At 40.5% G+C, this 15,679-nt stretch overlaps 1 protein-coding gene across 1 annotated transcript in view; it reads right to left on the bottom strand.

The window, feature by feature from the left end:
• Positions 1-15,679, bottom strand: part of ZNF106 (zinc finger protein 106) — a 54,853-nt gene that overhangs the window by 19,331 nt on the left and 19,843 nt on the right. Inside the window, exons 5-11 of the mRNA XM_032229030.1 lie at positions 9,909-12,005; positions 6,041-6,665; positions 5,061-5,130; positions 4,217-4,371; positions 4,059-4,119; positions 1,747-2,097; positions 184-970 (exon numbers count right to left, since the gene is read on the bottom strand). Of these exons, the coding sequence (XP_032084921.1) occupies positions 184-970; positions 1,747-2,097; positions 4,059-4,119; positions 4,217-4,371; positions 5,061-5,130; positions 6,041-6,665; positions 9,909-12,005 (4,146 nt within the window). The remainder of the gene's footprint in view (positions 1-183; positions 971-1,746; positions 2,098-4,058; positions 4,120-4,216; positions 4,372-5,060; positions 5,131-6,040; positions 6,666-9,908; positions 12,006-15,679) is intronic.

The raw sequence follows: 15,679 nt of genomic DNA, 5'->3' as shown, positions 1-15,679 counted from the left end.
TACAAACAATTTCTCAGCTAAAGGATTCCTGAATATTCCTTTAGAATTCCTAATGATTTCTAAATATTAAGAACACCAATTATATGGCCCCTAAGAAACCATAAACTCTAATATTCTATTAGCCAGATTAAAAGTTACTAGGATGCAGACAGCAATCAGTACACATATAGTTTGCCAGCTCACCTTCTGCCTATATCATCTTTATAGCTTACTCCAATCTCACTAGTAGAGCTCACTTCATCGTAGCCCGATCGAGATGACTCTCTCAACAGTTTATCTGTGGAGTTCAAGATATCTCTCTTAGAAGGGCTGTCTGGTTTCTCATTTTCTGATTCCGATGAGTTGATGGCCACCACTTCCAAAGGAGATTTAGGGAGTTCCACAAATTCAAGAGAGGTGTCACTGTCATTCTCATTCTTCCTCTTTCTTTCCTGAGCAGGCACACTACCCTCTTGCTTTGGAGGGGTGGATGTTGTTACTTTCCCCCCCTTGGGTATCTTTACAGTCTTTACTTTCCTAATTGGTTTTGAATCACTCACGTCCTGTTCTGTATCACTGTTCTCAGGAACATGGGCTGCTCGGAGTGCTTTCTTTTTTTTCAACTTTTTCTTCTTCTTGTTTATTTTCAATTCCATGGTGACCATAGTAGAGATGGCCATCTGCTCGGGTTGTTCAGTTGACTGCTTATTATTTTCATTTGCAGCAAGTTTGGAAATACATGACTGGTTTTCAAATGAGCCAGTGCATGACTCAGATACGGTACTGCCTGCTGGTATTATCTTGTCTTGGGTTTTTACTGAAGATACTGATCCTGAATTAATAGAGGAAGAATGGCCAGATAACGTAGGCCCCATCATATTTGGAATAGATTTCTGAATATCTTGATTTCCTTCTGGAAAATCAATAAGTTCCAACAATGACATACTAGCTGTGATAACTGGATACAGTGAAGGCTGTTGACTTGTATTTCCTGAAGGAAAAAGAGGGAATATTCCTTTTCACCTAACCAAACAATTAACTGATACACAACATGAACTTCATTATATATGATTTTTTGTGACAAATCAATAATCAATTCAAGCACTTAATCAGGATATTATTTCATACTTTAGGCATAATATTAAATTGGCTCCAACTCCTGTAAATAGGATTGAGGCAAGTCATTTTCTCCTGTCATAACTTCTGCATCTATACAATATAGATAACAATGAAACCTTCTGGAAGATTGTTCTCAAGTTGAAACTTGAACTTAGCTAAATTTGGGATATAAATAAGCCATAATTAAAGCCTGGGAAGCCACAACCTTAGTACAATATTGAAGGGTATCCAAGCTGTTTGTGAAATTATCAGGAAGACATATAAATGCAATACCAATCTATGAGTGAATTGGGTTCTGAGACATTTATTTAACGAAGTATTCAAATAAATAGTATCTCTGAGGGGAAAAATACTTCAATTAAGTAATTGGGAATTGTTCCCTCCTTCATCCACAAGCTGAGTCATTAGTGAAAAGTCACAGACTGGTTAAAGTGACACAATTATTGTCATGAATTTACTTCTTTACCACTTCTGCATACTGTATATGTTGAACTCAGCAAGATTACACTTGCTCACTAAGCAGTCAAGCAGGAGAGGAGGATCAATATAGCTTAACTTTGATCCAAAATTAAGACCCCGTAATCACAATTAGAAAGAGAGAAAGATGCAGAGATCAACTTATCTTTAATATACAGTAAACCAACATACTATCCAGCAAGTGAAGCTCTGCTTGTGGGAAACGTGAAGTACTCTGTTCAGGAACATTCAGGCAGTCTTCTCTAAGCTTTGGAGACACAGCTTCCCGCTTGATTTGTATGGATGAATCGGGGACTGTGATGGGGGCTATATCACCAGCAGTCTGGAATGTAGGTTCAGCCTTTTCTCGGACAGGCGCTGCAAAAGGAGAAGGGATCTGCACAGAGATAGGTGGAACAGCGTCCAGAAGACCTGGATTAGCAGTAGGATCCTGTGTCAAATGAAGCTTGCCAAGGCTTTTTTCACTTAAGCTGCTATGATGTGGCTGTTGCAATTGCAATTGTTCCGAAGGCTCGTAGGTTTCTAAGAAGGGAACAACATATTTCACATTCAAATATGTTTTTTTTTTTAAATAAAAAATATTATGTGGCACAAGTTCTGTCTTGATGTTTTCGAAACTCACTAGCACTGGTGGCATTACCTAGTTTGGGTAATGAAATATCTGTAAGAAAGGAAAGAATGAAACTCAGAGAGCACCAAGGATCCTGAACTACAAATATTCTCCTTTATTGGTTTCCAAACTCTGCACACACTTGACTTGTCCAAGAAGCACATTCCCCACCTGCTTCCTTTCATCTTCTAATTTACATAAAAGCTGAGAGTTCTGTGGGATCAAGAGAGTCCATTTTTTTTCTAGACAACTTTTTATTTTAAACATCTACAGAATTTAAAGTATCCATCTGACTCAAATTGTAAACAAAATATGGAACCTGCCCCACCTCCCCAATATAGTGCCCATCAACGCCAAATATATTTAAAGATACACACAACCCTTGGTGTCATTTCTTATATAATATTTTCCCCATTTTTAATTAAGAAGAAATAAATGAGATACTGAAAATCAAAGCATCAGGGCTAAAATGTAGCATTTATTTGCAAAGGTGTTTCTGGGTCCTGGATAGAAAAGATTGAAAGTACTCATTAATAAAATAGCGCGGAGTACACAATGACTATCAGTGCAAGAGCATACAGAAGTAGAGCAGTTGAGATTCAGATAATGTTCAGTAAATATTTATTTGTTTAAAACATTAATAGGTTTTGTTGCCAATCAGACAATGCAACCAGATTATTAACAGGCTTTAAATCTTTCTAAACTATGAGGCATCTCAGTGAATATTACCGATCAGAGAACATGTATTGATGGAAACTAGACATGTGTGAAGTGGATAGTCTCTGACAGATTTTCAGGTCATCTCCAAAACACAATGAAAAACTGCAATGACAAGAAGCAAAAATTCTAAAGAAGTTGGGAAGTCCTTAGAGCAGACCTTCCACTATGCACTAATGAAGCAGCTTGGCTTCCTATTTCAATTAAATCATATTCCTCAATAGCAGATGATCAATCCTCAGTATAATGCACTTTGAGGACCATATTATTGAATGAATTTCAAAAGACTATATTGTCTCTTGATATTGAGCAGCTTTCTGAGTAAAACCTGGCTGCTAACTACATTATGTATATCAAGAAACAACAAAGCATTTCAGAGAGGTGTCAGATGAGACCAGAAGCAATATTAGAACATCTGTAAAGTCATTAAAGATGGAAATAGACATAGAAAAACAAAAAAAGTTTTTTCAGAAAGATCTCTGAACTCAGAAAGTGTTCCAAACCTGAAATGGTATACTGAGAATGGCTATACTAATACCAAGTGTGTTGATTTGAACAAGCTAAAAATGGAAGGAATGTTGCAGAGATGTCAACAACCAAGATACCATAGAAAATATTCCATATTGACAAAAAAACCCAATACTAAAAGGTGAAATTGCATCAGCACTATGGTTATTAGGCTATAAGAATTGATGGAACATCAACAGAAATCTGGCAAGTCAAAAATGGAGAATCTGTAAAAGTTCTAACCAAATTATATCAACAAATTGAGAGAACAACAAAATGGCCAAAAGATTAAAAAAGTAAATCTATATAACAATGCCAAAGAAAAGAAGACTTAACAGTGTTGCAATCCACAGCATATATCCTTAATCTGACATCCTAGCAAAATAATGTTTAGGATTGCCCCCCCATAGATCAGAAAAGAAGATACCAGAAGCTGGATTTAAAAATCTGAGTAATTGAGAAAACCAAAGAATTCCTCAAAGAAGTAAATATGTAGGCTGACTACAGAAAATACTTTTGACTGCGGTGACCCTATCAAGCTGTCGAATGTACTTGGAAACTGGGAATGGGAGAACATCTCATTGTTTCCTGTTGTAAATGCCACCCGAAAAGCCAAGATCCAGATGGAACTCCAAGTCAGCCAAGTTACCTTGTAACCCCTGCAGGATCTGAATCCTCTGGGCCCTCAGAGATCCCATTTCTACTGATATCTAGCAAAAAAAAAGAGAGATTTAAATAAGGACCAGCAAATAACATCCTTCTGAAATTGGGGAAACCAAAGTAAATAGATGCCAACTTATGAAATACCTGCTGTTTCAATACAAGTAATCGCTGGACTTCGATATAAGCTGTTTGCAGAGCTGCTCGAGCCTGCAGGAGGCTTTCATCTAAGCAGGGTAATGATTTGCTTAATTCTTCCTCTTTCAGGGAAATAACCAACAACTGGTCCACCTGAGAACGCTCTGAAAAAGAAAATATTGCAAAACACAATGGAGGCGCATGTCTTCTGGGGAAAATTTAGAAAACGATGGTGTATGTCAGCTGTCCCAGCTCCATCTGAACCTTATCAGAACACCTTTTTTCGTATGCATTCTGCAAAGCAAGTACAGGTAGTCCTCAACATATGACCACAATTGAGCCCAAAATGTATGTTGCTAAGGGAGAAATTTGTTAAGTCAGTTTTGCCCTAGTTTATGACTTTTCTCGCCACATTTGTTAAGTGAATCAATGCAGTTTCTTAAATTAGTCACAAGGTTGTTAATTGAATGCAGCTTTCCTCATTCACTTCGCTTGACCGGTCGCAAAAGGGGATCATATCACCCTGCAACACTGCAACCGTCATACATGTGATTCAGTTGCCAAGCTTACGAATGTAAATCACATGACCATGGGGATGCTGTAATGGTCATAAGTGTGAAAAATGGTCATAGGTCACTTTTTTTCAGTGTCGTTATAACTTCGAACAGTCACTAAACAAGCTGCTGTAAGTTGAGGACTACCTGTATGTTGTATTAGCTTACTGAAATCATGAGGGACCATGAAGACAACTAAACTTCTGTCTCCCCAGGGAATACAGTTATTACTATACCCAAAACTCCTAAAATATAAAATTAAGGCAATAATGAGATGTTAACTGATTGCAATCACCCACCTTTTTTTCCTTTGATCTTCCTTCGTTTAGTCTTTCTTTCTAAACTTGGGATTTCAGGACAGGAGCCCTCCTAGAAATTAAGATTAACATTTCTAGTTAGGGAAGACATGGCACTTTAAGGCTTTGCAAATCATGTTCAGAACTAATAGCAATTCTTTTCAATGAGAATTATTTCAAGTGAAATAATGAAACCACTGAACTTTCATTAAATTATTGAGGCATACTATTTTTTTTTAATTGCGACCTGTTTGATCCACAGGCAATCTACATCTAATAAGAGCCGAGGTGGCGCAGTGGTTAGAGTGCTGTACTGCAGCCACTTCAGCTGACTGTTATCTGCAGTTCAGCTGTTCAAATCTCACCGGCTCAGGGTTGACCCAGCCTTCCATCCTTCCGAGGTGGGTAAAATGAGGACCCAGACTGTGGGGGTGATATGCTGATTCTGTAAACCGCTTAGAGAGGGCTGGAAGCCCTATGAAGCGGTATATAAGTCTAACTGCTATTGCTATTGCTATAAAAGAGATGTAGCCAAGACTCTGCATTGATTTTTCATTACTGATATCCTCCTTAGCAAGAGCTTGAGACAAACATTAGTTTGAAAGTGATAAAAACCAGTACAATATTTTTATGACCTAAATAAGCACCCATATAGCAAAAGGATAAATATCCAGTATACCCCAGCTTTCACAACCTAGATTTCAACTCCTACAGTCTCTTATTCAACGTAATTGACGGTGCTTAATGGGTAATTAGGGAAAGTAAAACTGAATATTTTTATGAGATTGGGAAAGGCTGCTTTAGATTAAAGTAACTGTCACGATTAGGAGTCTTTAAATAAACATGCTGAGGAGGGATTCTACATTAAATGATTATTTTACCAAAGTACTATCACGCTTATGGATGCTTTTCATATGCTGGTTCATGAATCCAATGGCTGCAAATAAAATGAAATCACTTCTAGTAGCATACAGAAAACTTACTCCTGTTGCTCTTCTTTTCTTTCCCATTCCCTGGCTATCATTCTGCTCATTGCTTGATGTATAGCTGCTATCGGTAGCTGCATCCAGAGCGCTGATGTCTGCAAGGCCTGAAAGCAGAGTGGAATGTTCTTCTGCACTCTCCAATGTTCCTTTGTTTTCGGGTGGATGAATGGTACAGTCAGGGCTTCTCTGGACTTCCCTTGTACTAAAGGTTGCAACATTTGGGGTAGACTGGAGACTGAGTTTCCTTTCACTTGAAATTAAATCAGTTCTGTCGCTCTTGAATGGAGAGGAAGGAAGAGAAGATGACTCCTGTTTCACGGTAACCACAGTATCTTCTAACATCTGAATTCTGCTTGTTATGTCCTCAGAGTTGGCAACTGGATCAGATTTTTTCGGCTTGTCTTCTTTACTTGTGGCTTGATTATTAAAGAAACTGTAAATGGAGGCTGTCTTATCGACAGCCACGCTGCTTTCTGAGAGGCTACGTTTCCTAACTGTTCCTGGGGAACCTATAGATATCCCTTCCCACTGGAATCCTTCAAGACTGGTGAGGTCAACGTCTTCATCCAACTCAAGGCCTTCTTGCTCATTCTGGATGAGCGGAACCATCTCAATGCCAAATCTTAAAACACAACCATAAAATATCTATGAGTGGAACTTAATTTTTTTTTAAAAAAAGACACAACAACTTATCTCAGCTAGGTAATTTGCCTGATATCAAAAGCTAAGGAGAGCTAAGCGTGGGAAATTCCTGGTTGTAAGGCTAGACTGTGGAATTAGAAAGCCTTTTTAGAAGAAGTCAAGGGCAACAGCAATACTTCCTATTGCTGTTCAGAAAACTACATGCATGTGTTCATGAAGTTATACCATGTTTCCCCAAAATTACGACATGGCCATGCCACATTTTTCTGGTGGGCAAAAATATAAGTCCTCCCCTGAAAATAAGCCCCCTGGACAACCCCCCCACCTCTGGCCAGACAGAGCACTGCTCACCAACCTAGCGATATCCTGAAGTTGCCAAGCCGCAGGAACCGGGGGGGGGGGGGGGGGGGAGGCAAAGGTGATCGCATTGCTTAGCGCCTTTGAGATACCGCTAGGTTGGTGAGCAGCTCTGTGCCCAGATGAAGAGGGGGGTTGCTGAACAGCTGCTCTCTTGCGAGCGGGCTCCCAAAGAGCCGGGCACAACCTCATGGATGAATGGCTGTGCTGCACTGTTGCAGCAGTGCAACACAGCAGCCATGAAGCGACCACACTCATGAGCAGCCACCCGATAAACCCCTTTCCAGCCGGGCAAAGCGCCATTTACTGACTTAGGGGTATCGTCAAGCCGCGTGAGCGCCTGTTTGCTGCTACCCGGCTCCCGCGGCTTGGCGCCTTTGAAATGGCAGTGAATGGCGCTCTACACGGCTGGAGAGGGGGGTTGCATGAGCGGCTGTTCCGCTGTCGCTCGCGCACCTCCCAGGCTCACAATGCCCTCGCCCAGCTCTCTCTGCAGAGCCAGGAGTCGTCGCATGGCTTTTTCTGCGGCTTCTAAACTGAGTCTTCCAGCAGTGGCCGTTCTGGGTGTACACTCTATGGTTGTATGCTCTGCCAGCAGCTGGCCCACAACCATAGAGCATACACCCAGAGCGGCCACTGCCGGAAGACTCGGTTTGGAAGCCGCAGAAAAAGTCATGTGGTGGCGGCGGCAGCAGAGGTCCCCTGATTCTGTGGAGAGAGCTGGGCCAGGGCATTGTGAGGCTGGGAGGCGTGCAAGTGCAACCCCCCTCTCCAGCCGTGCTGAGCGCCATTCACTGCCATTTCGAAGGTGCCAGGTCGTGGGAGACGGGCGGCGGTGAACAGGCACTCACGCAGCTTGGCAATACCCCTAGATCAGTGAATGGCGCTGTGCCCGGCTGGAAAGGGGGTTTGTCGGGTGGCTGCTCATTAGTGTGGTCACTTCACGGCTGCTGTGTTGCGCTGCTGCGACAGCGTAACACAGCCATTCGCCCATGAGGCTGTGCCCAGCTCTTTGGGAGCCTGCTCACAAGACAGCAGCCACCCGGTAACCCCAAAACAATAAACCCTCCCCTCAAAATAAGGCAAAAGCCATATTTTGTGTGTAAAAAGAAAATAAGACCCCGTCTTATTTTCAGGGAAACACGGTATATAGCTGGATTTGAAGGAATCTTTAAATTTAAATTTTATCTATAATTACTTCAGCAACATTACTGGATTTCTCTAATTGTGGAGCTCAATTATTTTATCTTTTAAAAACTGTTAACTGGACTTACCATAAAACCAAGTTAATATCTGTAGACACTATTAGATGAGCAAAATAATGGTCAGATTCACCTACATCATCAGAAGCCATAACGTGGAATATGTCTATGAAGATTCTCAATCATCCAGGTCATGGTTGTCCCAAAAGTGCTTTTCAAAAGGAAACTGGATTTTCTTGGTTTTTCTCCTTGAAAGCATTTCACTTCTCATCCAAGAAGCTTTTCAATTCAGACTAAATAGTGGGGAATTGAAGGGTTTATATTCTATTTATATTATATATATGAGGACCACTGGTTTGAGAAGAAGGGTCAAAGAAGCCATCAATATTAAATTGAACAGCCTTCTCTTAACAGAGGGGAAGGGATATGACGCCACCTATCCAGAGGTGGTATTCAGCCAGTTCTGACAGATTCTGGAGAACCGGTAGCGAAAATTTTGAGTAGTTTGGAGAAACGGCAAATAGGCTGTCCCCACCCCAGCTGCCTCACAGCCAATCTTCTTTTGTTGCCCTGAATAGGAGAACAGAGCTGGAAAGCAGGTTAGTGCGGTGGGAAGTGAATGAGGATTTTGCAGTAACCTTCACCCAGGAGTGGGGAAGGAATGGGGATTTTGCAGTATCCTTCCCCTGCCACACCCACAAAGCCACACCCAGTACTGGAAGTAAAAAATGTTGAATCCTGCCACTGCACTTATCCCATTAATCCTTACATTCTTCATCATTCAGCTAGAATTGAAGAAGCTTTTGGATGAGAAGGAGAACGTTTTCAAGGAAAAAAAACAAGGAAGTCCAGTTGCCTTTGAAGATAAAAAACCTTTGGGATAACCTAGATTAGTACAACTTCCATTTGCTCAAGAGCATTGTAAGGCTCATTGAAGGCTAAACCCTATCTTGTATCTGTATATTGATGAGTTAACAGGTTTTTCAGTACAAGTATAAAATAGCAGCTTAACCTTTGCTGAAATGGATGGGAGAGCAGAGATTAAAATCTTTTAATCAATTTTACATAAATGACAACACAACATGAGCAAAAGGATGTTCAGTATTGAAATCTTAAATGCTAAAAACTTATTCAAAAAATAGTCAATAGGTTGACTATATGCAGCTCTTGCTGCTGATTTAAATGCAAGGATATCTCTTGCAATAAGAATAGTGTTCTTAACATTCAGTTAATTGGTGAATCAAACTAAATGGAAAGCAGAATAACATCAGTGTAATTGTGGAAAATATCAAGTATAACTATCTACAATTAAAATAAACATATTTCGTATTCCTAGGCTCGTAATCCAGTTAGATAAAACTGTTTCTTTATTTATCCCTTGATTTTAGGAGATAAAGCCTAAGATTATTTTTGTAGTCAATTCAATGTTAAGTGCATATACTATATTGGGGTAACCACTTTTACAACTTTATAACTTTCCTGTGAAATTTAGTAAGTATAATTTATTGTTAATTTCATAATATTGTTAATAATTCTACAACAAATACATAAATACATTTATTCAATGAATTTTTAGTTTGCCTGGAGTTTTGCACTGAAAGACACACACACACACACAAAATTCAGACATGCTATAAAGTAACATCCTTGATAAGATTACATACCTTGGTAAACCTTTGCCTTGTTCTTGTTTTTTCTTCGACACCTGCTGAATAACCTGTTCCCAGTTTACATTTCTACGAGATACACTGATAATCTGCCTCAAAGTAGGTTTCAGCCCAGATTCCTTTTCTGTCTCATTCTTCCGGTGACCACTCACATTACGAATGCGCCTTGCGTTATTGAGATTTGGCTCTGGCAAATGAGAGCTAATTTTATTTTTTAAGCTAGTGCGCCACGTCAGGTCCCTTTGGAGAGAAGCTGGGAACCCAAGTTTACTCAATTCAGGAAGAAGAGGGCCTGTAGATGGTCCTGTAGTACCCTTCAGCAGCTCGTGATTTGAATTATCTCCATCATCTTCTTTTTCAAGAGCATCATTTGATTTTGTAACATCTTCACCCCCACCTTCTTCCAGAGTTGTTTTCAGTTCAATATCTAAGTCACAGGGATAGTTTGACAAAGAGTCTGGGGTCTCTTTTTGGAGTTCAATATGTTTTTTATTCGCAGCATTCAATTCATTAAAACAGTTATCATTTTTAACTGCAATGTGATCAAGTTGAATAAGAAATGAAAAAGAATTTGCGGAAGTATTTATGCTTCCTGGTTTATTATCATCGTTCTTGTTCTCTACTCCTTCGGTCTGGACTTCATGTATCTTCAAATAATGTGAAGAGTCTTCAGTTTTCTGTTCTTCTTTCCCATCACTCTGAGCATCTCCACTGGAGCTTGATCGGGACTTCTGAATAGAATGACTATGCTGGAGTTCATCTTTGGCCTTTACTAATGTTTTGTTTAAGCTTTCATTGCTGTTAAATAGAGCTGCGTTCCCTTTTAATCTGCTATAGTTACATGCATTATTGTTCAGCTTGGATTTATTTGAGGAATTGCTAGTCTCTACACTCAGTTGCCTTTGGACTTCCCCAGACGTTGAGGAGACATGGGCATGTTTCAAGAGATTCTTTGAATTTCTTCTTTTAGAAGAGGATTTAATATCTGGAATAGCTAGAAGTGGGGACTTCAAGGAGGGCATCTTTCTATTTTTGCTTTCAGCTTTACTTGACTTGTTCTCACTTTTGCAGCCCACTGGCACTTTGCATGGTACAACTTTAGGGGATACTTTACTATTAGTTGAAGATATTGAATAACTCTCTTCCTGTTTTCTCACTTTAGAGTTGCTGGTTTTAGGATCTGCTGTTTCTGAAGACAGCTGAGACAATGCTTTTTCTGACGTTTTAGCTACATTCTCTTCAGACAGTGGTTGCTGCTCTACAGTTTTCTGGGAAGGATAAGGAGCCCATCGGTTAGTCTTATCTCGAGAAGGACTACTGCACTTTCTACTGACTTTGGAATTCTTACTCTCTGACTGCTTAGAAACACTAAAATTTAGCAATTGATCTGAAGGTAGCTGGTCACTTGTGAAATCTAATAAGCAATCAGGATTGGCATTTTTATTATCACCACCAGTATAATTTTCCATACCTTCCTGCCATTGCCATATATAATTTTCACTGTTATATTCATCCTGTACACTATTTATTTTTAACCAGGAAGTATCCATGTTGTCTATCTGAGAACTACTGTTGACAGCTCTATTTCTTCCAGTGTTCCATCCATTTCCATTTTGTTGAGCAGATTTCCAGTGCCTACCTACATTTTTGGATTGCCAGTTGGGAAAGATATTATTTGCTTCAGAAGTCCAATTGGAATTTCTTCTTCTATTATGATAATGCCAACTTGATGTTGCACCTCTATCATTCTGATGCCAAATACCTCCAGGGTTTCCATAGTTATGATATCGACTTGGAGGTCCTCTGGAACCATTTTGATGCCACCCAAGTTGTTCTCTTTGGCTACTGAGATGTCTGTTTGAGTTAGTAGAATTCCTTGAAGAGTGGCTGAATTTTTCTTGCTTGGAATTTAAGAAACTATCCTTTTCCCAGTTCCAGTCCCTCTGTGATGGTCCATGATGCCTCCTTGAGGTAACGACTGAGATCGTTTCATAATAATCTCGGTCTTGATAAGAGGGATTGTCATTTTGTCGCCTTTGCAATCTCCTTTCATCACCTTCTGCTTCACGGTTTATGTGACAAATTTCACTTGTCCTACAAAGACATAAACATTTAATGATCAAAGACACAAATATTTACATCTAATGATTTAATAATGAAAGTAACACAAATTTGTTAAAAGTGTAAAATCCTGGCTTAAATTCAATTCTACTTTTAAAATCCAATTCTACATTTTTTGACAGTATCCTTAATCAATATTGTCAAATAATAGCTTCTTCTAAGGAAGTAAAGATCAAAGTTCAAATGAAAGTGAACTTGAAATTACCTTTCACTTTCAAGTGAGACAAACATTTAAAGCAACACTCCATATATACATCATTCTTTACTACTAGTATTATTTTTACCCCAGCATATCAAATAATATACTATGGAAATTATTTCTTTAGTGAAAAACTCAGAGAAACAACTCAGAAAAAAAAGATATTGTGAATCTTTAAGGGAGATGCTTCCTCTATTTCCCACTTCTAACACATAGGTTAACTGAAAACAATTCTGGAAGTACACAATAAGTATTTAAAGAACTACAAAGAAGTACTTAAGATCTGAAATAACTGAAGCCAATTCAGTTCTAACCAAGATTACACAGTCATGTATTACACAGTCATATTTTTCCTCAGCTTCCAACTGCTGCAATGGGTATTGCATAGATCACGGGACATGGGATCCTCCAGAGAGGTTTATCATATACCATATTTTCGGAGTATAAGATGCACCCTAATTTTTGGGGAGGAAAACAGGGGGGGAAAGTTCCTGCTTCTGCCTACCAGCATCCATTGGTAGTAATCTGATTAGTGTCTTTTTAGTGTCTTTGCAGCAAACAGCAAATGGCCTGGCCAGGTTCAGCAGCCTGATTCAGGAGGAGCAGCTGATTGAAGGGTTGAATACCCCCAACCAGCTGTTTCAGGCTGCAGAGATTGCCAGACCATTGCTGCCTGTTTGCCTCGCATTTTCCAGCAGTTCCAGGTGGCGAGAATCCTTACTTCCACTCGGATTTTGATAATGAGCAGCAGAGATTTTTTTAGCCATTTAAAACAAATCCTATCACCTTACGTCGATTTAACAGGAGGGCGTGTGGTGGGGGATGATTTTCATGGGGGCAGAAGAGGGACTTGGCTGCTTGAAGAAGCTGGCCCGGTGCTGATGACGCTTGGGATCGCTGAAGCCCTCTTGGAGGGACACCTGCTGCGGGGGCCCAGACCCTTCCCGTACAAGGGCATTTATAGTAACAATGCATTGGTTCATATTGCCATCCACAGCCATTTCCTGCTCCTCTTAAATCCTCTCTCCTCTGCATGAGCTAAACTTTTGCAGCATAAAAATGAAACCAGGTGCTCTTGTGAGGTGGTGTGGGAGCTCCTTGGGAGAGACGAGGACAAACTTAATGTTTCCTCTCTCCCAACCCCCTTCCTCTCTCCCCCCCCCCCCCCCCCCAATTTCCCCAATCTGCCTGATCTTAGCTCGTGGCTTCTTGGCTTATCTTGGCTTTTCTTCTGCCTGCCCCATTCTGTGAGCTGGAGCACTAAAGAGATACGGCAGAAACACGTGAAAATGAGAAGTAAAAAACAAATGCAGAGTTTCAGCCAGTAGAGGCTTGGCAGAGGGGTTGCCGAGGAACAAGAGGGTGCAAATCTGACGGGAAGAAGGTGACTGTTTTCCTTCTGAAGGGGCTCCTTTTCCCCATCCCTTTCCTTGGGTTCATAGGGAATCACTCATCTCTGCAAGCTCTCTTGCCCTCTTTGTCCCCCCCCCCCCGCTTTCATGAGGATTGTAGTGCCCTTGGGAAGGTGACCATGCTTTAAAAACGTTAGGAGAGGAGGAGGAAGAAAATGACTTTTCGGGCGGCGGTTTTCAGCAGGTTACAAGCGCGGCTTTCTTTCAAAGTTACTCAGAGGCTTTTTTATATACCGCCCTCCTCCTTTTCCTGCAAATGAGAGGTTCCTCAGAGACATTAGATTTCTCATGACGCTAGATTGGGAAGTTAAAAACCTGGAATGGGATACAATCAAGCTTGATTCAAAGGCTTTGGCTTTGGATCGCTGCGCTGCCACCCAAAAATGCTGTTACAGTGATCTCTGCAGAGCCCACTTCACCTGCTCCTTCTAGGGCAGTTCCAGGCAGCAGAGATTGGGATAACAGCATTTTTGGGTGGCAGCGAAGCGATCTCAGGAGCTTGATTGTATCCCATTCCAGGTTTTTAACTTCCCAATCTAGCGTCCTGGGAGGAAAAAGAGCATTTCAGGTGACAGGTGGTTCCAAGCTGCAGGGATACAATCTGCCTACACACCGCACCTTTTTGGAATCGGGTAGGGGATTGTGGTGCTGCTGCCCAAAAATGCTTTCACTGAAAAGGCTTTGAAAGCAATTCCCCGGAAATCAGGCTCCATGTGGAAGTCAGGATCCCCCCCCCCCCGGCCTGGAACCACCTGAAAATGTGATGCACGGAGCAGGTGGGTGGAGTTACATTGCGTATAAGACGCACCCAGATTTTTACCCTCTTTTGGGGGGGGGGGTGCGTCTTATACTCCGAAAAATATAGTAACTAGGACTATGTAATACTATTCTTGGTTAGAACTGAATTGGCTTCATTTTAAGTTATTTCAAAAAAAGTAAAATGTCAGAAAAACGTTATACTGTTTTTAAAAAATCAACATGATTCTCTGCCTTTCCAGCCTACTGGAGATGTAAGAGAAAGAAAATTTCACACTATAGCATCTGACAACTTCTGTTCATAGGCATGCTGAAGGTTTTGAGTTCCATATCCTTTTTTTAACTTTGAGAAGACTCCTTAGCAATTCCATAAATAGAAGTCAATTAACTGTGGCTCATCAAGATTTCAAGGAGATCACTAGATCAAAGGTCAAAAAAATTGTAGCCCAATAATGTAATGCTAAATTAATTCTTTTCTCATTTCCTATATTTAATTCTACCAGGATAATTCTGGCACATTTAACTGAATCCAGCTAGTTTTATTGCTCTGAAAGCTAAAATAAAATATAACATATTGAAAAATATTCACCAAGGTTATTTTAGAGACAGACAATCACAATTGGCAGGAGCCCAAATCCTCCTGATTCGATGACTGGGGGAAAAGCAGGCAGGGTCAGCATTATCCTTATCTTTGGGGGACAAGCACAGCAACAGAAAAGGAGCCTTTTCTGTTAGAATTACTTAAATGTTGGGACCTTGTCAGATGTTATTGGAGGTGCAGAGCTTTTCCCCAGGGCAATTTGAAAGGGTGGCTATATAAATAGTGTAAATAAATAAATGAATAATATTGATAGGCCTTTTGAGTTGGTCACGATAGAATAGGGGAAACCTTTATTAAAGCTTTCTAATAATTTTCGGTATAGGTGGAAGACACCAAAGCTGAGTCACTTTGTCAGATACACAATGGATTTCTTCAGTTTCATAGACTACTTCTTTCTCCAACCAAGGAAGAGAAGGGAGGAGAGGAGAGGGGAGGATGGATGGATGGATGGATGGATGGATGGAAGGAAGGAAGGAAGGAAGGAAGGAAGGAAGGAAGGAAGGAAAGAAAGAAAGAAAGAAAGAAAGAAAGAAAGAAATATGTCAGTTGGTCTTACCTGAACTGCATGTCTCGAAGGAGGTGTGGGAGCAGTCACAACTGGGTATTAACACAGCCCTTTTGCCCGGAGACTGAGGTAAATCTTGAGGCCACACCTCCACTCCTCTTCCTGACTTTCCCA

Source organism: Thamnophis elegans, chromosome 1 (genome assembly GCF_009769535.1).
Source record: "Thamnophis elegans isolate rThaEle1 chromosome 1, rThaEle1.pri, whole genome shotgun sequence".
Lineage (NCBI taxonomy): Eukaryota > Metazoa > Chordata > Lepidosauria > Squamata > Colubridae > Thamnophis > Thamnophis elegans.
The sequence above is the reverse complement of the archived record's forward strand: the minus strand, read 5'-3'. Positions and strand labels throughout refer to the sequence as shown.